This window comes from Heptranchias perlo, chromosome 25, assembly GCF_035084215.1.
Source record: "Heptranchias perlo isolate sHepPer1 chromosome 25, sHepPer1.hap1, whole genome shotgun sequence".
Classification (NCBI taxonomy): Eukaryota; Metazoa; Chordata; class Chondrichthyes; order Hexanchiformes; family Hexanchidae; genus Heptranchias; species Heptranchias perlo.
The window spans coordinates 33,994,043-34,018,188 of NC_090349.1; the positions used below are offsets into that span (position 1 = coordinate 33,994,043).

A 24,146-nucleotide genomic window follows, 5' to 3' on the forward strand; every position below is an offset into this window, starting at 1 on the left:
GGCAGAGAGAGAGAGAGAGAGAGAGAGAGAATTTTAAAAAACATATAAATTTTTTCCCCCTTTTTGCTGGTGGGGTTACGTGTAGCGTGACATGAACCCAAGATCCCGGTTGAGGCCGTCCTCATGGGTGCGGAACTTGGCTATCAACTTCTGCTCGACGATTTTGCGTTGTCGTGTGTCTCGAAGGCCGCCTTGGAGAACGCTTACCCGAAGATCGGTGGCTGAATGTCCTTGACTGCTAAAGTGTTCCCCGACTGGGAGGGAACCCTCCTGTTTGGCGATTGTTGCGCGGTGTCCGTTCATCCGTTGTCGCAGCGTCTGCATGGTCTCGCCAATGTACCATGCTCCGGGGCATCCTTTCCTGCAACATATGAGGTAAACAACGTTGGCCGAGTCACAGGAGTATGAACCATGTACCTGGTGGGTGGTGTCCTCTCGTGTGATGGTGGTATCCGTGTCGATGATCTGGCAAGTCTTGCAGAGGTTGCCGTGGCAAGGTTGTGTGGTGTCGTGGACGCTGTTCTCCTGAAAACTGGGTAACTTGCTGCGAACGATGGTCTGTTTGAGGTTGGGTGGCTGTTTAAAGGCGAGCAGTGGAGGCGTGGGGATGGCCTTAGCGAGGTGTTCGTCGTCATCGATGACATGTTGAAGGCTGCGGAGAACATGGTGTAGTTTCTCCGCTCCAGGGAAGTACTGGACGACGAAGGGTACTCTGTTGGTTGCGTCCCGTGTTTGTCTTCTGAGGAGGTCTATGCGATTCTTCGCTGTGGCCCGTCGGAACTGTCGATCGACAAGTCGAGCGTCATATCCCGTTCTTACGAGGGCGTCTTTCAGCGTCTGTAGGTGTCCATCGCGTTCCTCCTCGTCTGAGCAGATCCTGTGTATTCATAGGGCCTATTTATTAATAGAGGCATAGAGTAAAAAAGCAAGGAAGTTATGCTAAACCTTTATAAATCACTAGTTAGGCCTCAGCTGGAACATTGTGTTCAATTCTGGGCACCAAACTTTAGGAAGAATGTCAAGGAAGAGTTGTTATGATCTGGAATGCACTGCCTGAAAGGGTGGTGCAAGCAGATTTAATAATAATTTTCAAAAGGGAATGGATAAATACTTAGGCTATGGTGAAAGAGCAGGGGAGTGGGACTAATTAGATTGCTCTTTCAAAGAGCTGGCACAGGCACGATGGGCCAAATGACCTTCTTCTGTGCTGTATCATGCTATGAAACTACAATGAAACTAAGAATGTGTAAATAGTTTAAAAAGGTGGGAAAATGAAGCAGGTAGAAAGAAAAGCATGAGGAACTGGCAAAGGAACAAAAGACCAAGGTGCAGACCACCTCACCAGCATAGTGTTCTGATGGTCCTCGCCCCAAGCACCAACATGTTCCTTCCTCCTGTCCGCAGAAATACTATCGCATCCCATCCCACGTTGTCAGCACTTCTTGCCAAAGAGAAAGTGGGAGATGTAGTTAAGGTCCAAAGTTATTAAAGTCCATATTAAGGCCAGAGGGCCACAAATGCCTTACAGGGGGTGCTATTCCTCGAAATTGCTATGAACTTCATTGGAACAGTGTAGGAGGCTGAAAACAGGGAGCTGTTGAACCCCTCAATCTTAAAAACATCATCCCTTCATTTATTTTGTTAAATGTTTTATTTGTGACAAGTTAACTGATAAAATGGAACTAATCATCTAAACAATACAAGATATAAAAATACAGTGCATCACAGCTGTCAATTTATCAAATTAATGAAATGCTTTGGTCCTGAAATTCAGGGGTCCCACTCCACCAGTATAAGTGAGGTGGAGTGAAACCCCTCTCTCTGCCTAAACACAAGGCCACAGGTCCCATCCCAAATTACAGGTGTTATAAATTGGATAGGCAGGTGGTGAAGGATGGAAATTAGAGCCTGGTCTTCAGTTGCTTCCAAGTCTTTATTCACAGAGATCCATATTACCAGCTCCACACCCGAGATAAGCTCTCATTTAAATGGATACCAGAGAGTCCAATTGATACCCACCACCTGAATGCAATTAACACTAATTGATATAAATCATACAATTAACAGCAGGGACAAAGTCATTTCCAAGGTCATGATGGGCAGTCGGAACCTGCAAGAGTGCTTCAGTGAACAAATCTATCCTAATTTTTGCTATGCCAAGTAACCTGAATTTCCTCCGTGTCCATTCACTTGCACATATTGGCTGCTGTTCCGGACCTAAGCTTCTAAGTTTACAATGCTCCTTTGCTGCCCAGGTTAGGTGTAGAAAGTTTGTGGCATGCAAGCAATGTCCATAAACTTAATCAGAGTTGGAAATTTCTGGCCAGTTATCCTTTCGCTCTGTTTCTCAGACGGCAGATCACCCACCATTAGTGTTCCAACGGGGGCCCCACCCCGAGTACTAACCCGCTCCATGCGCCCCCCCCCCCCATCCCCAAAAACGCCAGCACACCCATCCCACATTGCCAGCACCTACTGCCAGGGAGAAAATGGGAGCAGTTGTCAAGGTCTCAAGTTATTTAAAATCAATGTTAAGGCCACAGGGCTGCAAAGTGCCTAGATGAAGTGTTGTTCCTTAAGCTTACGTTTAGCTTCATTGGAACACTGTAGAAAGCAAAAGACACAGAGGTCAGAGTGGGAATGGGATGGAATGACAAGTGATAGGGAATTTGGGGTCACACTTGCCAACAGAACAGAGGTGTTCAGCAAAGCCATTGCATATATGCTTTTGATTTCCCCCATGTAGAGGAGACTGCACCTTGAGCAGCGAGTACAGTATACTAGGTTGGATGAAGTACATGTAAATTGCAGCCTCACACAGAAGGAGCGTTTGGGGCTCTGGACAGTGGTGTGGGAGGAGTTGAAAGAGCAAGTGTTACATCTCCTGCACTTGCGTGGGAAGGTGCAAGGGAAAGCCGAACAGGTGATAAAGGTGATGGAAGAGTGAATCAGAGTGTAATGGAGGGAACAGTCCCTTTGGAATGCTGAGAGGGAGGGGAAGGGAAGATGGTGGTGGGAATGTTTTGAAGGTGGCAGAAATGGCGGAAGATGATCTGTCGGCTGAGGACAGGCAGGGCTCAGCTTTGATCCCTACTGACATTCAGCATCAAACCTCAGTCAGTGCGGCACTGGTGGACTGCTAATATCATAACACGAGTCAACACCTTGAAGAAAGAAAGGAAGGATAAGGCAGATAACTGTAAAATAAAGGGGCTATAGGTGGAAATATAGGATCAGATAATCCAATACTGTAAGGAGCCGTTTTGCTGCAGTCTTCCTCTGAAGGGAATGTCATCAGTGCAGTGGGAAGGACTCAAACTTTATAATTAGATTTTTTCCAACAAATTCCCTTTGAATTAGGGAGGAACTCTGTCTTCTTCGTAGTTTCCCCTGCAGGACCGTTGTAATGTCAGTTCAGATTACAAACTCAAGACCCTAGAGGAGAAGGGGAAGCAAACTTGAGGTGTGGGAAAGAAGGAAGCTATAATAATATTTTCCATTAACTCGTGACCAGTGCCAGTGTCATGTTGAATTTTACAGACTGGTCTGGCAACTGGAGAAATGAAACTGAAACCAAAGAGAGCCGAGAGTTAAGTTTCCGAGGAAATCGAAACGAATTTGGTGTTGATCTAGAATCAACTGCATAGCGATGAACTGAAAAATATGAACATTGGATTGGGTGTAGATCCAAATCAGTGATGTGGATAACATTTGATATAAGGAGGCTGCAGTCACACCAGCCTCACTGGTGTGAAAGCTGGAAAGATGGAAAAGATGGAGCTTTACAGCACTGAGCACAGGAGGTTGGACAATTTCATTAAAAATAACCTGGAGCCGAATAAATTTAACATCGATGTGAGGAACGCCGTGCACAGGATCTGTGAATTTTTAAAGACTCGGTGTTTTATCGAACAACCTGAGATCAAAGTAATCAAAGCCGTTAAAGTAAGCTATTTTATTTTTACTGGAGAATATTTAATTAAAAGTGTTTACAATAATTTACTATTTAATATATCAGCTACTTTACCTTGCTTATGAATGGAGGTGTTTTCTGATGTGATTACTAATTTTTAATTATTTTAAACATTTAAGTTTCCTGTTTTCTGCGCTTAACTTCCCTTCTCCAGAAGGTGTAGGCTCGCTCTGGGATACAGTTCCACGGGTGCCGGTTGCCACCGGTACCTCACCCAAGTTAACGGGGTTGGGCAGGATGGCCATAATTTCCCGGGGAATTCTGCGCCATGAAATGATATAGATGTGCCATTACAATGGTGCAAGTCTCCAGCAAAATCTGGGCCAATTAATTGAGGAAGTGTTGCCTCCGTTAAGGGGACTAAATGTTTTTGACCTGCTTGTTTTAAAGCTTCAGCATGCTTTAGATGTACTTCTGTTAAAGAGAAAATTTACTTTAAATCTGCTCCTCTTAAAGAACTTGCACGATTTAGATGTATTTCTCTCAAAGGTATCGTGTGCTTTAAATCTGCTCCTCTCAAAATCAGCATGCTTTCGATTTCTTAAAGGAACAGCATACTTTTAAAAGAAATTTTAAATGTAAAGCAATACAGTACTTTGTGTTATTTAAAATACAAATTTCAGGTTATTTATACATAAAATATACCTAATAATTTGGGAAAGAATGTGTGAGTATTGCTTCCTCAATACTCCCCCTCCCTTTCTCAATGCTGCCTCCATTCATCCTATCTGCAGGTCAGCTGCAATGAAGAAACGCCATAGTGAGTCTGTCACATTTGCTCTTGTACAAGGGAAGGAAGAGAGACAGCAGACCACAGCTAGGTGGTAGTTAGGGGCTTCACTCTTATTTGAGCCTGTTCAGTTTGGAAAAGGTCACCATGACAGGTATTATGAGTCCTAGTTTGCATCTTATGGTTTTATTCTCATGCTTAAACAATATGTTGTTTGGCAGATTCTGACTCGGCACTAACTCTGCCAGTGGCTAATATGGGAAATGCAAAGAATTAAGCCCACTCAAAAAAATCCCTAAATAGGGCTAAACCACTCTTTTGATAACAAATTGCAAAATACACCCAAAAATGTAAATGGTAAATCGATGGCTCAGTAGGTAAATGCACTACACAGTGTGGTACTGAGTTATACAGACCAGGAAGATCTTAGCTTTCATTGCTGTTCAGTGCTGAGTTAGCCAGTCTCAGCAGGGGCAGTAATGCAGGTGCTAAAATTGACCACAACTCTCCAGACAAAAAGGGAACCAGCAGGCCAGGGTTGTCAACCAATCACTTTTCCAACCTTCCTGGAAAGCCTGCATGTGTGTACCTCTAGTGAGGACAAGATTGGACTGTGAGGCTCCACACAGTTGAATAGCCTGCTGACACCTGCGGTCTAAGATCACACATGAAGAATGGCTGTTTAGGGGAAATGCTGAAGGGTGATCATGGACCTGTGTCCCATCAAAAGTCAGCATCTTCAAGAAAAGGGGGCAAGAGGAAAAAATCAGAAGGAAAATGACAGCAAAAATTGTATCAGTGCTAATTCCGAGCCTAAGGCAACGATACAGATTGTCTGTATTGCCTCCAGGGCTGTTCAAGACTGAAGAGATTCAATGCGGTCATTTTATATACAACATTGTTGAAATGAGTAAGTTCACCAGTAGCTGAAATAGTCATCAATAATTGTCCATTCTTCTTCCTTTTCTTAGGCTGGGTCAACAGGGAAAGGAACAGCTTTAAGAAATGGCTCAGATGCGGATCTGGTCGTCTTCCTCAGTTGTTTCCAGAGTTTCCAGGACCAGAGAGACACCAGGCATGAAATTCTTCAGGAAATTCACCAAGTACTGGAAGAGTGCTTATCAAGCATTGCATGTGAGATCAGTGATATCAGTATCAACAGAATATGGAACAGTGGCATCCCACCAAGATCGATGAGCTTCACAGTGAAATCGAAGAAGAATTCAGAATGTGTGGAGTTTGATGTTTTGCCAGCATTTGATCCATTCAGTAAGAATTGATTGTTTTAAGACACTTGCACCTATCATTAAAGCTCAAATTTAATTTTAATTCTTCCATGAGCCTCTGCTACTCATCAAGAAAGATGGGAAGAGAGTGGACCTTATCCCCTTTGCTCCATCACATGTCCCGTTCCTTGTTAAGATGATGCAACAGTTGAGTTTCCTTATTTAGTTATTAGACCTGTTGCTAAGGAAGAATATGTTACAATGCACTTTCTGAGTGTATCAGATGCAATAGCCTGTCACAGACACATAGGGACCCTTCACAGAGACATAATGAGGGATATTAGCCTAGGTTTTTGATTGGCATTATTTTAACACTGGGGTTAACCCAGTTTGGTATTAAAATGATGGCTGATGGGAAGTCTAGGATACTAAGGATACTCCTAAAGCAAATCTAGCCGGTAATGTTTCTTAATTTAATGTCTGAATTTTGTTTCCTTTTCCCTCCTTTTCTAGAGAAAGTGATTCAGTTCCTTGGCCACCAAGAGTGCTCTGGTACTTTTCCCAGCTAATCATTCTTCATACCAAGACAGGAGTGTCAACAGACCATTTTACCACGGGGAGTGGGGGAACCACTGTCTGTTTACATCTGATGACCACACACGGTCCAGTTTCCAGAAACAGCCTCTGGGTTGTGAGAAGTCAAAAACCTTCGACATTTTATTTCTCTTCCCAACCCAGGGACACTGAGGTCATTTGTACTAACCCAATGCTGCCCTGATTAAGATGAGCACTGAAACCTGGGACCTTCTTGCTCTGCTTGGCTCAAGAACCACAGCACTCTTAATTAGTGGCTTTGACATTAACTGTCTTATTAGATTACCCTAATGCTCACTATATGTCATTAATATCTAACATAATTAAGGACTATCAGGAAGCAAATACATTTCAACAGGGAAGAAGGAAAGATTAGAGAATGAGTTGCTCCACTTGCTGACACACTTGTTAGCAGCCAGATCTAAAGCAGCATTAGCAGATGCTTTGGACCAGGTCTTTAAGATAATGATCGGGTCTGATAGGGTAGACATGGAGAAGATATTTCCACTTGCAGGGGAGACCAGAACTAGGGGCCATAAATATAAGATAGTCACCAATAAATCCAACAGGGTATTCAGTTGAAATTAATTCACCCAAAGAGTCATAAGAATGTGGAACTTGCTACCACAAGGAGTAGTTGAGGCAAATAGTATGGATGCATTTAAGGGGAAGCTAGAAAAGCACATGAGGGAGAAACGAATAGAAGTGGACCTTGATAGGGTTAGATGAAGTAGGGTGGGAGGTGGCTCATGTGGAGCATAAACGCCGGCATAGACCAGTTGGGCCAAATGACCTGTTTCTGTACTGTACTTTCAATGTAACTATCCTCTTGCTTTAGGAATGGTTCGAGATCTATAGACACCTAATTGTAGACACCTTTGGGAATGTGAGGAACTTTCACAGTAGAATTTTCTCTACTTAAGATATTCCCCTGTGGCTATTCACCTTATTCACAAGATTAAATAAATTGGGGAGCATCCACTAAAATGCAGGTATACATGGTCTATTCGATTGATGGGCTAAATGGCCTGTTCTCATTAAGTACTTGTCCAATGAACCACTTGGTGCCACAAGAAGCCATTGCTCATTAATCATTTTATTTCTTGCAGTGGGACAGGATGATAAAAATGAAGCCCATCTCAAACTAATCAATTTTGTAAGCGAAAATGAAGTTTCAAGTGGGGAATTTTCTGCCTGCTTTACTGAGCTTCAGAAAGAATTTGTGAAGCAGCGTACTTCAAAACTTAAAGACTTGATTCGCCTGCTAAAGTATTGGTACAAAAAGGTGAGTAACTGGGGAACAGAGCAATTGTTAATCCTTGGTGGACCATGGGAACATCGTTACATCAAAAATAAAAAGGTAGCTAGTTTCTGTGTCTCGTCGTGCATCAGTACGACACAAGATACAGATGATTCTGGGAATGTCCCTCATTGAAAACCAGGAAATAGTTGCCTGGAATGTTTGAATGGTGGGAGCTCGATGAACTCTTGGAGAAACGTCCATTTGTGCCGTTTCTCCGGGAGCTGTGCCAGTCTCCTGCCGAAGTTATGACAGAAGATCGGCAGAACCCCACAGAAATTCAGGGTCAATATTTGGAATAATTGAAGATCTTTTATTGCCTCAAGCCAGCACATCTCCTCTACTGGAATCTGCCTTTGATCAAAGCTGTTGGAAGGAATTTGGAGGAAGGGGAGAGCTCCTGTGCATCTTCTGATTTAGGTTGAAAACATGTTATACCAGATCCTGATTCTCAAAGGTATTAAAGAGCAAATTCCCTGATGCTGTGCTCTGTGGAGGAGCTGCTTTCAATAAGGGAGTACAGAGTTGGAGCCTCATTCCTCCGACCTGCACCTCCTTTAAGCATAGCTTCCCATTGGGAGCAGGATCAGGGATTTTGCCTTTAAACCTTTTACACTGCACCCATTCCCTCAACATTATGTTTTAGAGTGACTTTCTCAGTTACTTTGGACCTGCAAATGGCAAGTTTGATCAGCCTACTCCTTTTCACAGCCAAAAGCTGCATCCAATTTTGTGGTGCCACTGGACTCCAGCGTTCACAACAAAAGACAATCAAACAAAAGTTAATTTATCACTGAAGGATCAATTGAAAAATTATGTGGTAGAAATTGGATCTCCTTGTGCCAGTTTTCAGGGCAGAAAATGGAGGTAAAAATGAATAATTTCTCAAGGCAATGCCCTGCATCCCAAGGACACCAGAAATACGTCTGATGCCATATTGGCCTTGGACAATTTTCAGGTATCCTGGGCAGTTGTTGTAAACAGGTGTTAGGCTCCTTGAATGTGTTAATGAGGGGTATAATGCCTGTTTAAGGAACTTGAATGAAATTGGTCAGTGCTGAAGCTTCGGGGCTGCTCCCCTCATTTTTTTGGCGGAGTGTCTATTGACATCACTGTGTCAGCCAATGAGGCAGGGCGGGACTTACAGCCACAGAACTCATGTGTGTTAAATCAATCCTAATCACTTAGAGTAGTGCGGTCTCTGGGCGTGATTGACGGGGGAATTACCCAATCATCTCCATTCTGGCTAAGACTAGTGATGTTACTATATGCAGCCATTATTTGGTTCTACATGCGGCCTCAACGTAAGTACATTTTTTGACACATATCTTTATGTGGAGCCGGGGGAGCAGGAGTACCCCTCCCAGCTCCAAGGCACTCCTGAGGACAGCTGCTGGGCAACCATTGTCTCCCCCCATCCCGCTCTCCTACCCCTCCCCGTAGGACCTACCTAACGGCCATTGCCGGAAAGGCAGCTGGCCCAACTTCGTCCTCATGGAACCTCCGATCTGCCTCTGGACACCCAATTGGCACCTGGAGCTTGCCTGCAATATGCTAATGATGCCTGAGACTCAATTTTGGGTGAGTTTCCGGCTTCTGGTGCACGCCTCCAGCATCCTGCCTATTTCAGTCCAAAGAATGGACCGAAGTGAATTTCTACCCCAATGTCTTTCAGATGAGATGCTAAACCCTCTCACGTGGACCCAAAATATCCCATGTCATTAATGAAAAAGGACAGGGAGTACTGCTGGAGTCCCGAGCAATATTTAGCCCTCAACTAACACCACTAAAGCACATTATCTGGCTTATTTGGGGGGTATAGTTAATACTGAGGAGGACTGCGACAAAATACAGGAAGACATTAATAAACTTGCAGAATCGGCGTGTAATTGGCAAATGAGTTTCAATATAGATAAGAATGAGGTGGTACATTTTGGTAGCAATAATAAGGAGGCCACATATTCCATGAAAAATAAGAGTCTAAACGGGGTAGAGGAGCGGAGGGATTTAGGGATCCAGATACATAGATGACTAAAAGTAGTGATGCAGATTAATAAGACCATAAAAAAAACAAACCAAGCACTGGGGTTCATTTCTAGAGGGATAGATTTGAAAGGCAGAGAAGTTATGTTAAACTTATACAGAACTTGATTAGACCACACTTGGAGTACTGCGAACAGTTCTGGTCTCCACACTATGAAAGGGATATAGAGTCACTGGAGGAGGTGCAAAAAGGATTTACTGGGACGATACCAGAAATGAGAGGTTATACCTATCAGGAAAGATTCAATAGGCTGGGGCTCTTTTCTCAAGAAAAGAGAAGACTGAGGGGTCTTTAAGATTATGAAAGGGTTTGATAGGGTAGACATAGAGATGTTGCCACTTGCGGGGGACACCAGAACTAGGGGCCATAAATATAAGATAGTCACTAACAAATCCAATAGGGAATTCAGGAGAAACATCTTCACACAGAGAGTGGTAAGAATGTGTAACTTGCTACCACAAGGAGTAGTTGAGGCGACTAGCATAGATGCATTTAAGGGGAAGCTAGATAAACACGTGAGGGAGAAAGGAATAGAACGATATGTTGATCGGGTTAGATGAAGAAGGGTGGGAGGAGGCTCACATGGAACATAAACACCAGCATGTACCTGTTGGGCCGAATGGCCTGTTTCTATGCTGTACATTCTTTGTAATTTATCTCATTGCTGTTTGTGGGATCTTGCTGTGTGCTAATTGGTTGCTGCGTTTCAATAGTGACTACAATTCAAAATACTTAAGTAACTGGGAAGTGCTTTGGAATACCTTGAGGTGGTGAAAGGTGCTCTCAATATCCAAGTTCTTTTGTTCTTTCTTTTGAATTCTGTCACATCAACACAGTGTTCTATAGGTTCATGTCTGCAATTCCCAACATGGAGCGCTTCTGTTCCCAGCCTTATCTTTGTGGAGGGATGCTGAGCAGAGATTAGGCATTTCCTCTGATGGAAGGAGAAAAAATTGGAATGAGGGCCACTCTGGGCTGATCATGTGGACTTCTTAGGGGATGCTTATGTGGCAGCATTGGTCTGGGTATAGCACCGGCCTGTCCTCTCAGGGAGGTTGTGTGGTCTCGGAAGAATAATAAAGGATAAAAATATAGAAACAAAAATACAGGATGGGGAGGAGGGGTGAATATTTTTAATATCACATTTGTGTATTTGTATTTGTCAACAATTTATTCTAGTATGTGAAGCCACGGAAATCTGAGTTGGGAAATAGAGTGCGCCTGCCTGCTAAGTATGCAGTGGAGCTGCTGACTATTTACGCCTGGGAGCAAGGCAATCACCAGGAGAGGTTTGTCACGGCTGAAGGGTTCCGGACAGTCCTTGAACTCATCTGTAGATATCGGGAGCTGTGCATCTACTGGCCCAAGTGCTACAATGTCAATAATAAAGTCATTGCAGACTTTCTACTAGAGAAACTCCGTGCCAACAGGTAAAATCTTCAACCACATTTAAAACTATAACAATTATAGCTGCTCCAGTATTTTTAGTTTATATTAACCTTCTTCTGACCTACTGTACAGACGGGCACCACAAAAAGAACTTGCATTAATATTGAGCTTCATCACATCCTCAAGATGCCCCAAAGCACTTCACAGCCTATTGGTTACTTCTGAAGTATAGTCACTGTTGTTACGTAAGCAAGCATAGCAGCCAATGCAGATTGGTCCCACAAAGAGCAGATGAAATGAATGACCAGTTAATCTGTTTTTAGTGGTGATGGTTGAGGGAGGAATTTTGCCAAGGACACCAGGAGCACATCATGCTCTTCTTCAAATAGTACCCCAGGGCTTCAATTTAACATCTCATTCGAAATATGACACCTCCAACAATGCAGCACCCTCTCATTCTAAGTCATGTACTCAAGTTCTGGATTGGGTATTGAACATTCAACCTTCTGACTCATAAACAACTGAGGAAAATTAGAGCATAATACAAAGCATATTTTCGGTAACAGTTCTACTAGAGAAAGACAACCCATGATGATGAAATAAATGCCCACTCTCCTAAGGTTTGAAAACCTCTTAAAATCAAGTAAAAAGTTGCTGTTATGTTTTGAGTTACCCATAACTGCATCAGTGTGGGTCATAAATAGTTTAGAGAAAGCCCTCATCTCCTCAGTGACAACGATCTCCTCTGACCCCAAACTGGACCACTGTTGTTGAGAGGGGTGGGACTGAGGGAAAGTACTCCCTCTGCTGGGAGTTCCTGTAACCGTGGCCTCATAGGGACCCAGCATAAGGTTGAAGACCAATATGCCGAGTGAGAAATGTACCAGATTCCTGATGGGCGGAAGAGGATTTAAGGCGGAATGTTTAAACATGTTTTAGAGTGATCCCCGTGGTGACAATCTGGCATCTCTGGGGTGAGTGGGGGCAACGTTCCCCGGCCTTCCCAGCCACCGGAACCATATTTTGTGGCCTCTGGAGGCAGGCAGGTGCCTGAGATTCAACCCTAGTGGCCTAGATGCCCGGCAGCCCCATGTAAATTAGGTGACCTCCCATTAACCCCGCATCCTGCAGCAAGGTCGCTGGCAGAGGACTTGGGTGGCTGTTGAAATAATGTCCCCATGGGCCTCATTTCAGCCCCATTTTGTAATTTCTGAATTACCTCCTCCGATTCCACTGCCCCTCCATGTTTGGTATTTTCTCCAAATTTGACCAATTTACATTAAGTTTCAGAATCCAAGTCATTGTTGTGAATTAGAAACAGGAGTGGTCCCAACACCAAACCTAGGGGCACCCCATTTAGTACTTCCGCTCCCCCCTCCCCCTGCAATCCCAACATAACTTCACTAACCTATTGTTTTCTATCTTTCAGCCAACTTCTTATCCATTCCCAACATTTGTTCAGAATCTCCATTGTATAACTAATAGTCTTTCTTGTGGCACATATTAAAGTTCCTCATCAAATGTTCAGTCCAGTTTATGACTCATACATGGTTAATAATTGTTGTTGGTATGGTTTTATTTTTCAGGCCAATACTTCTTGACCCAGCTGATCCGACTGGAAATGTGGCTTCATCCGCTGGTTGGCAGGTGATGGTAAATGAGGCCAGGAAATGCCTGAGCATGCCATGTGTCTCTGGAGTCCAAGGGTGGGCTGTCGAGGTAAAATGGTATTAATAAATGATGCAGTTCTGATACAAGGGAATGTAGATTGTAGAAAATCTGTAGATTGAGATAATAGATGCAGGAGTTCCTTCTGTCCAGAATAGACTTGAAGAGGTCACACAGGTGAATGGACATTGTTCTCATTATTTACCTCAATCCTCAATTGGAAACCTTCATTCTTTTCATCGGGTCTGGTACTGATAGATCTTTAATATTTGACAGCTGGGCTATGTAAAGTCACACAAATCAGAAACTTCCCAGGTTCAATCCTCAGTCCGTAGTGAGTTAACTGATCTCAGCTGGGTGACTGTGGGAGTGCTATAGTTGGTCTCAGCACCCCTGCACGGGAGGTGGGGAAGGAATCAGCTAAGATTCCCACTGACCAGCATATTGTATGTGTGTGGAGATCAGATAGGGACAGGATCAGACTTGGTTGTGATGCCCTCCATGGTTGAATGGTCAAACAACACTTACTGTCCAAGCTCACACATAAAAAGTGGCCACTCGGGTGAGTGGTGAGTGAAGCCCATGGAATCGAGGGAAAAGCACGGACTTGGTTAGGAAGTTGGCTGAGTGAAAGGCGACAGAGAGTAGGGATAATGGGTAGGTATTCACATTGGCAGGATGTGACTAGTGGAGTCCCGCAGGGATCTGTCTTGGAGCCTCAATTATACACAATATTTATTATCGACTTAGATGAAGGCATAGAAAGTCTCATATCTAAGTTTGCCGATGACACAAAGATTGGTGGCATTGTAAGCAGTGTAGATGAAAACATAAAATTACAAAGCGATGTTGATAGATTAGGGAATGGGCAAAACTGTGGCAAATGGAATTCAATGTAGACAATGTGAGGTCATCCACTTTGGATCAAAAAAGGATAGAACAGGGTACTTTCTAAATGGTAAAAAGTTAAAAACAGTGGATGTCCAAAGGGACTTAGGGGTTCAGGTACGTAGATCATTGAAGTGTCATGAACAAGTGCAGAAAATAATCAATAAGGCTAATGGAATGCTGGCCTTTATATCTCGAGGACTAGAGTACAAGGGGGTAGAAGTTATGCTGCAGCTATACAAAACCCTGGTTAGACCACACCTGGAGTACCGTGACCGGTTCTGGGCACCGCACCTTCGGAAGGACATATTGCAGCATAGGTTTACTAGAATGATACCCGGACTTCAAGGGTTAAGTTACGAGGAGAGATTACACAAATTGGGGTTGTATTCTCTAGAGTTTCGAAGGTTAAGAGGTGATCTGATCGAAGTTTATAAGATATTAAGGGGAACAGATAGGGTGGATAGAGAGAAACTATTTCCGCTGGTTGGGGATTTTAGGAGTAGGGGGCACAGTCTAAAAATTAGAGCCAAATCTTTCAGGAGCGAGATTAGAAAATACTTCTACACACAAAGGGTGGTAGAAGTTTGGAACTCTCTTCCGCAAATGGCAATTGATACTAGTTCAATTGCTAAATTTAAATCTGAGATAGATAGCTTTTTGGCAACCAAAGGTATTAAGGGATATGGGCCAAAGGCAGGTATATGGAGCTAGATCACAGATCAGCCATGATCTTAACAAATGGCGGAGCAGGCTCGAGGGGCTGAATGTCCTACTCCTGTTCCTATGTTCCTATGTACTGGAGTGTAGCTATCACCCCAGCAAGAATCAATCAGGAGAGGACAGGAAGAAAATTAGGGAAATATAATTATCGTAATACTTACAAAAAATACTGAACTGAGTCTGTGTCTTTTTCAGTCCCCAAAATAAAAAAGCAGAAAACATTTTATTTCTTGTGCTTTTTTTTCTTGTCTTAGCCAGTGAAGGAGTTTGGAATCACAGTGATTGGCCTGGACGGTTCCTCATTACAACAGAATGCGAACCTTTATAGCAAAATCTCAATGATCAAACAACAAATCGAGCAACACACGAGGATTCCAGTTCAGCAGCAACGCCTGATATTTAATAAAACCATTCTGATTGACAACAAAACCTTGTTGGATTCCGGAATATTCTTTGATGCAACTCTTCACCTACTCATGACAAACGAAATGGAAATATTTGTCAAGAAAACAAATGGGCAGAACCTGACACTAAATGTACAGAGAACTGACACTGTTTTGAGTCTGAAAAATAAAATTGAATCTTTGGAGCGCCTTCGTTCAGACCAGTATTACCTGACCTTTGAATCGAGGCAACTAGAAGATGGACGCACACTGGAATACTATGGCATTAAGCCATTTTCTACCATTTTCATCAACCTGCGTCTGCGTGGTGGCAGGGAGGTTCAGCTCCTTAATGCGGAGCATCATAATTAAACAGTTTGAAAATCAATAGCAATACTAATGACTTTAAATTGAATTTTGAGATTGAATTAGAATTAGTTAAAACTGTTTTGTGACAGGTTAATGCATATTAATCGTTTCCACTGATCTGCCTGAATCTGACCAAAATGCCTATAATTTAAACAGAATTCACGTTGTAAGATTAAGCCTTTTACATGATATTTTTCTAGTTTTTAAAACTTATGTTTAGTGTGGGTGTTTTTAACACATTAAACATATAAACCACTCACTTTTGCATCAGGCATTCTAATACATTCAACGAGCTCACGCTTATAGAAATTAGATTAAGCATTAACACACAAACAGCTAAAAGGACAGAAATGATCAAATTAAACTACCCATAAGGTGGAGGGTTGCTTCCATCTACCCAAGGAGAGAAAACTGGTTTTACAGCACATCTGATCAAGGATGAGAACAGAGACACTGAGAAAGTCCAAACCTTTAATAAGACAAGATAGAGCGGCCCTCCACATTCCAGTGTCTTGGGTAAATAAGAGAAGAAATTAGGAGCTGTAAACAACCCACTCATGTATAAGTGACCAGGCTATTTAATACAGGAAGCTTTAAGTCTTGATTTCTTGTAGAAGCCCCAGATGTGAATCCATGAGGTTGCTTCCATCTACCCAAGGAGAGAAAGGGTCAAATCGTTTCTTTCTTTGTTATAGTGTTGTTCACATTGTGTAAACTATATCTATATTAAGATGTGTCACAAAATAAACTAACAAGTTTCAACCATATTTGCACACTCGTAACAGGGTAAGGCTTAAGTGTGGCTGATTCTGTGCATTTTGAAACATGTATCTTAAAGTTTTAGTCATTGAAGGAATGGTACTTAGAGTAGAATATATTTACCCTCATCCCTCCAGAGATCATTGCACTTTTTTGGGCTTTTATTTGTTTTTTGTTAGAATGTGGTCCCACCACTCGCTCCTCCAGGTCAATTGGTGTGACAGATATCTGCCTTGGGGAATTAGAGTCATTCTGTGGTTTGGACAATAACTTGTCTGCTCTGTCAACGGGCATTAAGATGAAGGCCAGTTGGCAGGAGCACTACTCTGCTCAAAATTAACTGAATAACAATCGTTTACATTTATTTTATGTTTTGTATTGGCAGCAATTCTTACTGCAGTAGTGAACAAATAAACTGCTTTAAAGTTCAATAGACTGTTAGACTGGTTTTGCTCATTCGTAGATTACGTATTCATTTGCTGTAATTATCTGTTATGAATGCATTATAAGTTTGTTTATATATAAAGGTGCAGTGAGTAGATTATTTGTCAAGTAAACTGCATATATTATAATAATCCTAGAAAAATACAGCACAAAGGAGGCCATTCGGCCCATCGTGTCTGTGCCGGCTTTTTGAAAGAACTATTCAATTATTCCTATTCGCCTGCTCATTCCCCATGGCCCTGCAAACCTTTTCATTTCAAGTATATATCTAATTCCCTTTTGAAAATTACTATTGAATCTGCTTCCACGATACCACAATAAGTTAACTATCAAATGCTGCACAAAAAAGATCCTTCGTAATAGTGAGCCTATCAATCTATGTCCTAACTTACAAGGCAGGACTTGCTTTTGGATCTCCAGATACTAATTAGTAAATCGCTAACCTTTAATACTGTTATACTGTTCCCATATCTGGGAAGGCTCTGTCACACCTCTCATTCAGGCCTGGATGAACTGCAAGTTAAGGATTTCACCTGCCAGCCAATCATTCTCTCACCTCTAAACTTCAATGTAAACAAAAAGCATAATACTGCGGATGCTGGAAATCTGAATAAATCAGAAAATGCTGGAAATGCACAGCGGGTCAGGTAGCATTGGTGGAGAGAACAGACAAGTGTTTGTTTTGGTTTCAGACCTTTTGTGAAAATTGGAAGATATGACCAATGAACAGCATTTAAAAAGGAACAGAGCATGTGAAGAGGGAGGGAAAACACACACACACACACACAGGAAAAGAAATAGAATGATCTGTAAATGGTGAAGTGAAAAACAGGATATAGCTAAATGGCAGAAGTGATACGAGGATGAGACAATAGGAGGTATAATGAGAGAAATCAAAGAAATAAAAGACATAGAGATGGAGAGAGCGTCGGAGGAGTGCGGCATGCCAAGGGAGTGACCACAAGTACTTAAACCAGAGTGCAGCAGAGCAGTAGCAGAGCATCAGGTGAGTGCAGAAAACAAACACAGAAAATTTGCTAAAGTGCCGTCAGTCGATGTAGTGGAGGAGACTGTGAGAGCTAAGGCAAGTCAATTTAGTATACACTCCATAATATTAATTGTAGTTAGTTATCATTGATTAGGAAATAACTATCTTTAAAAGGGTAAGTAAATAAAGAAATAAATATCTAAGGGGATAAAATAAACTAAGTAGGGGATACTAACAGTGAAGGGCTCCAAAATTGTTTTAAACAAGAATCTGGTATACATTAATATTAAATAAGGAAATAATAAATAGGAGTTAAAGGGGTACTAAGATGAAACATAATAGGCATATATATATACAATATAGGTAGACTCTAAATAGAATGGTGGGACAGCTAAAACCCATTGCCTGCAATCCTGTGCCATGTGGGAACTCCAGGACACTTCAGATGTCCTGGGTAACCACGTGTGCAGGAAGTGCCTCCGGATGTTTGAGCTCGAGCTCAAGGTTTCTCGGCTTGAGGAGTGGCTGGAGTCACTGCAGGGCATGTGGGATGCTGAGAATTTCCTGGATCGTACATTCCAGTAGGTGGTCATCCCACAGCCACAGAGGGCTCAGGACAGTAAGTGGGTGGCCATCTGACGGGGTGGAAGAGGCAAGCAGGAATGCGCCTCTCACTAACCATTTTTCAGTATTGAATACCAGCGAGGGTGATGGCACTTCGAAGGAGTGCAGTCCGGAGCATGGCACCGTGAGGCAAAGGACTGCACAGGGGGGCACAGTGAAGTGTAGGAATGCAGTGGTTATAGGGGATTCCCGGGTAAAAGACATCACTGAGAGGATGCAGAACATTTTGAGGGGGGAAGGGGAACAGCCAGAAGTCGTGGTCTATGCAGGAACCAACGACATGGGAAGGAAAAGGGTTGAGGTCCCGCAGTCAGTGTTTCAGGAGTTAGGGAGGAAGTTAAAAAGCAGGACCTCAAAGGTAGTAATCTCTGGATTACTCCCAGTGCCACGCATTAGTGAGTATAGGAATAGTATAGAAATAGGGCAAGACAGGTTAATGTAGATTGTGGTTGGGATCAGATCAGCCATGATCTTATTGAATGGCGGAGCAGGCTCGAGGGGCCGATTGGCCTACTCCTGCTCCAATTTCTTATGTTCTTATGTTCTTATGTGTGGCTGGAGAAATGGTGCAGGAGGGAGGGCTTCAGATTCGTGGGGCATTGGGACCAGTTGAGGGGCAGGAGGGATCTGTTCAAGATGGACGGGTTGCACCTCAACAGAGCTGGGACCAATGTCCTCGCAGGGAGTTTAACTACTGCTGTGGGGAGGGTTTAAATTAATTTGGCTGGGGGATGGGCACTCGGATGAAACATTCGAGAGGAGAAACAGGGTGCACAGAGGACTGGGAGAGACAAGTAGCACTAGAGTAAAGAATAGTTCACAAATAAGAGATCAGATGGGGGCAAATACGAGGCAGTCTAAGGTGAGTTTGGAGTGCATGTATGTAAATGCACGTAGCGTGGTAAATAAGGTTGGTGAACTGCAGGCACAAGTCGTCACATGGGACTATGATATAGTGGCAATAACAGAGACCTGGCTCAAAGGAGAGGAGGATTGGGTATTTAATATTCCTGGCTACAAGGTATTCAGGAAAGACAGGCAAGGAAAGAAAGCAAGGTTGGGGGTGGGGGTGACAGGTGGCAATATTCATCAAAGAAACTATTATAGCATTGAAAAGGGATGATGTAGTTGAGGGGTCAAAGACAGAATCTATTTGGTTAGTATTAAAGAGGAGGTACTTTAAAGGTTGACAGTACTCAAAGTAGAAAAGTCACCCGGTCAGATGGATTGCATCCTAGGTTGCTGTGGGAAGTAAGGGTAGAAATTGCAGAGGCTCTGGCCACAATCTTCCAATCCTACTTAGATATAGGGGCACTGTTAGAGGACTGGAGGATGGCAAATGTTACACCCATGTTCAAAAAAGGGGAGAGGGATAAACCCAGCAATGACAGGCCAGTCAGCCTAACGTCGGTGGTAAGGAAACTTTTAGAGACAATAATCTAGGACAAAATTAATTGGCACTTGGAAATATTGGACTGATAAATGATAGTCAGCACAGATTTGTTAAAGGAAAATCGTGTTTGACTAACTTGATTGAGTTTTTTGATGAAGTAATGGAAAGGGTTGATATGGGTAGTGCAGGTGGTATTGTGTATATGGACGTTCAAAAGGCATTTGATAAAATACCACATAATGGACTTCTTAGCAAAATTAAAGCCCATGGAATTAAAGGGACAGTGGCAGCGTGGATACAAAATTGGCTAAAGGACAAAAAGCACAGAGTAGTGGTGAATGGTTGTTTTTCAGACCGGAAGGAAGTATGCAGTAGTGTTCCCCAGGGGTCGGTATAGGACCACTGCTTTTTTTGATATATATTAATGACCTGGACTGCGGTATAATTTCAAAGTTTGCAGATGACAAGAAACTTGGAAATGTAGTAAACAATGTGGAGGATTGTAGCAGACTTCAGGAGGACACAGACAGACTGGTGAAATGGGAAGATTCAAGGCTAATGAAATTTAACACAGAGGAGTGTGAAGTGATACATTTTGGTAGGAAGAATGAGGAGAGGCAATATAAACTAAATGGTATTTTATATATTTTATGAATTTATTTTATAAATTTTATAGGGGGTGCAGGAACAGAGAGCCCTGGGGGTGTATGTACACAAATCTTTGAACATGGCAGGCCAAGTTGAGAAGGCTGTTAAAAAAAGCATATGGGATCTTGGGCTTTATTAATAGATGTAAGGAATCTTACAACACCAGGTTATAGTCCAACAAATTTATTTTAAAATCACAAGCTTTCGGAGATTATCTCCTTCGTCAGATGAATGAATGAAAAGGTTCTCAAATCGCATATCTTATACGATGTTGGGACAGCATCACACCAATCAAAAGGTGTCGTTGTTATTCAAACAGGCCAGTCACGGAGAACAGCACGTCCCAGTACACTCGATATACATTGTGTCTTTTACACAGGCAGGCAGAAAGAAACTCAAAATGGCAGAGAGAGAGAGAGAGAGAGAGAGAGAGAATTTTAAAAAACATATAAATTTTTTCCCCCTTTTTGCTGGTGGGGTTACGTGTAGCGTGACATGAACCCAAGATCCCGGTTGAGGCCGTCCTCATGGGTGCGGAACTTGGCTATCAACTTCTGCTCGACGATTTTGCGTTGTCGTGTGTCTCGAAGGCCGCCTTGGAGAACGCTTACCCGAAGATCGGTGGCTGAATGTCCTTGACTGCTAAAGTGTTCCCCGACTGGGAGGGAACCCTCCTGTTTGGCGATTGTTGCGCGGTGTCCGTTCATCCGTTGTCGCAGCGTCTGCATGGTCTCGCCAATGTACCATGCTCCGGGGCATCCTTTCCTGCAACATATGAGGTAAACAACGTTGGCCGAGTCACAGGAGTATGAACCATGTACCTGGTGGGTGGTGTCCTCTCGTGTGATGGTGGTATCCGTGTCGATGATCTGGCAAGTCTTGCAGAGGTTGCCGTGGCAGGGTTGTGTGGTGTCGTGGACGCTGTTCTCCTGAAAACTGGGTAACTTGCTGCGAACGATGGTCTGTTTGAGGTTGGGTGGCTGTTTAAAGGCGAGCAGTGGAGGCGTGGGGATGGCCTTAGCGAGGTGTTCGTCGTCATCGATGACATGTTGAAGGCTGCGGAGAACATGGTGTAGTTTCTCCGCTCCAGGGAAGTACTGGACGACGAAGGGTACTCTGTTGGTTGCGTCCCGTGTTTGTCTTCTGAGGAGGTCTATGCGATTCTTCGCTGTGGCCCGTCGGAACTGTCGATCGACAAGTCGAGCGTCATATCCCGTTCTTACGAGGGCGTCTTTCAGCGTCAGTAGGTGTCCATCGCGTTCCTCCTCGTCTGAGCAGATCCTGTGTATTCATAGGGCCTATTTATTAATAGAGGCATAGAGTAAAAAAGCAAGGAAGTTATGCTAAACCTTTATAAATCACTAGTTAGGCCTCAGCTGGAACATTGTGTTCAATTCTGGGCACCACACTTTAGGAAGAATGTCAAGGAAGAGTTGTTATGATCTGGAATGCACTGCCTGAAAGGGTGGTGCAAGCAGATTTAATAATAATTTTCAAAAGGGAATGGATAAATACTTAGGCTATGGTGAAAGAGCAGGGGAGTGGGACTAATTAGATTGCTCTTTCAAAGAGCTGGCACAGGCACGATGGGCCAAATGACCTTCTTCTGTGCTGTATCATGCTATGAAACTACAATGAAACTAAGAATGTGTAAATAGTTTAAAAAGGTGGGAAAATGAAGCAGGTAGAAAGAAAAGCATGAGGAACTGGCAAAGGAACAAAAGACCAAGGTGCAGACCACCTCACCAGCATAGTGTTCTGATGGTCCTCGCCCCAAGCACCAACATGTTCCTTCCTCCTGTCCGCAGAAATACTATCGCATCCCATCCCACGTTGTCAGCACTTCTTGCCAAAGAGAAAGTGGGAGATGTAGTTAAGGTCCAAAGTTATTAAAGTCCATATTAAGGCCAGAGGGCCACAAATGCCTTACAGGGGGTGCTATTCCTCGAAATTGCTATGAACTTCATTGGAACAGTGTAGGAGGCTGAAAACAGGGAGCTGTTGAACCCCTCAATCTTAAAAACATCATCCCTTCATTTATTTTGTTAAATGTTTTATTTGTGACAAGTTAACTGATAAAATGGAACTAATCATCTAAACAATACAAGATATAAAAATACAATGCATCACAGCTGTCAATTTATCAAATTAATGAAATGCTTTGGTCCTGAAATTCAGGGGTCCCACTCCACCAGTATAAGTGAGGTGGAGTGAAACCCCTCTCTCTGCCTAAACACAAGGCCACAGGTCCCATCCCAAATTACAGGTGTTATAAATTGGATAGGCAGGTGGTGAAGGATGGAAATTAGAGCCTGGTCTTCAGTTGCTTCCAAGTCTTTATTCACAGAGATCCATATTACCAGCTCCACACCCGAGATAAGCTCTCATTTAAATGGATACCAGAGAGTCCAATTGATACCCACCACCTGAATGCAATTAACACTAATTGATATAAATCATACAATTAACAGCAGGGACAAAGTCATTTCCAAGGTCATGATGGGCAGTCGGAACCTGCAAGAGTGCTTCAGTGAACAAATCTATCCTAATTTTTGCTATGCCAAGTAACCTGAATTTCCTCCGTGTCCATTCACTTGCACATATTGGCTGCTGTTCCGGACCTAAGCTTCTAAGTTTACAATGCTCCTTTGCTGCCCAGGTTAGGTGTAGAAAGTTTGTGGCATGCAAGCAATGTCCATAAACTTAATCAGAGTTGGAAATTTCTGGCCAGTTATCCTTTCGCTCTGTTTCTCAGACGGCAGATCACCCACCATTAGTGTTCCAACGGGGGCCCCACCCCGAGTACTAACCCGCTCCATGCGCCCCCCCCCCCCATCCCCAAAAACGCCAGCACACCCATCCCACATTGCCAGCACCTACTGCCAGGGAGAAAATGGGAGCAGTTGTCAAGGTCTCAAGTTATTTAAAATCAATGTTAAGGCCACAGGGCTGCAAAGTGCCTAGATGAAGTGTTGTTCCTTAAGCTTACGTTTAGCTTCATTGGAACACTGTAGAAAGCAAAAGACACAGAGGTCAGAGTGGGAATGGGATGGAATGACAAGTGATAGGGAATTTGGGGTCACACTTGCCAACAGAACAGAGGTGTTCAGCAAAGCCATTGCATATATGCTTTTGATTTCCCCCATGTAGAGGAGACTGCACCTTGAGCAGCGAGTACAGTATACTAGGTTGGATGAAGTACATGTAAATTGCAGCCTCACACAGAAGGAGCGTTTGGGGCTCTGGACAGTGGTGTGGGAGGAGTTGAAAGAGCAAGTGTTACATCTCCTGCACTTGCGTGGGAAGGTGCAAGGGAAAGCCGAACAGGTGATAAAGGTGATGGAAGAGTGAATCAGAGTGTAATGGAGGGAACAGTCCCTTTGGAATGCTGAGAGGGAGGGGAAGGGAAGATGGTGGTGGGAATGTTTTGAAGGTGGCAGAAATGGCGGAAGATGATCTGTCGGCTGAGGACAGGCAGGGCTCAGCTTTGATCCCTACTGACATTCAGCATCAAACCTCAGTCAGTGCGGCACTGGTGGACTGCTAATATCATAACACGAGTCAACACCTTGAAGAAAGAAAGGAAGGATAAGGCAGATAACTGTAAAATAAAGGGGCTATAGGTGGAAATATAGGATCAGATAATCCAATACTGTAAGGAGCCGTTTTGCTGCAGTCTTCCTCTGAAGGGAATGTCATCAGTGCAGTGGGAAGGACTCAAACTTTATAATTAGATTTTTTCCAACAAATTCCCTTTGAATTAGGGAGGAACTCTGTCTTCTTCGTAGTTTCCCCTGCAGGACCGTTGTAATGTCAGTTCAGATTACAAACTCAAGACCCTAGAGGAGAAGGGGAAGCAAACTTGAGGTGTGGGAAAGAAGGAAGCTATAATAATATTTTCCATTAACTCGTGACCAGTGCCAGTGTCATGTTGAATTTTACAGACTGGTCTGGCAACTGGAGAAATGAAACTGAAACCAAAGAGAGCCGAGAGTTAAGTTTC

At 43.2% G+C, this 24,146-nt stretch overlaps 1 protein-coding gene across 1 annotated transcript; it reads left to right on the plus strand.

The window, feature by feature from the left end:
* Nucleotides 1-3,601: 3,601 nt before the first annotated feature.
* LOC137342196 (2'-5'-oligoadenylate synthase 1-like) lies at nucleotides 3,602-16,477 on the plus strand. The gene is made up of 6 exons (XM_068005945.1): nucleotides 3,602-3,945; nucleotides 5,675-5,972; nucleotides 7,633-7,808; nucleotides 11,047-11,297; nucleotides 12,843-12,975; nucleotides 14,790-16,477. Exons 1-6 carry the CDS (start codon nucleotides 3,766-3,768, stop codon nucleotides 15,288-15,290), a joined length of 1,539 nt encoding a protein of 512 aa, XP_067862046.1. The 5' UTR covers nucleotides 3,602-3,765; the 3' UTR covers nucleotides 15,291-16,477.
* The last annotated feature ends 7,669 nt before the right edge of the window (nucleotides 16,478-24,146 follow it).

Bases quoted from the DNA above. Each gene is read 5' to 3' on its own strand.
- LOC137342196 (XM_068005945.1), top strand. From the start codon at position 3,766: ATGGAAAAGATGGAGCTTTACAGCACTGAGCACAGGAGGTTGGACAAT. The intron at 5,973-7,632 runs GTAAGAATTGAT...TATTTCTTGCAG, and splicing joins GCCAGCATTTGATCCATTCA to TGGGACAGGATGATAAAAAT. The intron at 7,809-11,046 runs GTGAGTAACTGG...AATTTATTCTAG, and splicing joins TAAAGTATTGGTACAAAAAG to TATGTGAAGCCACGGAAATC.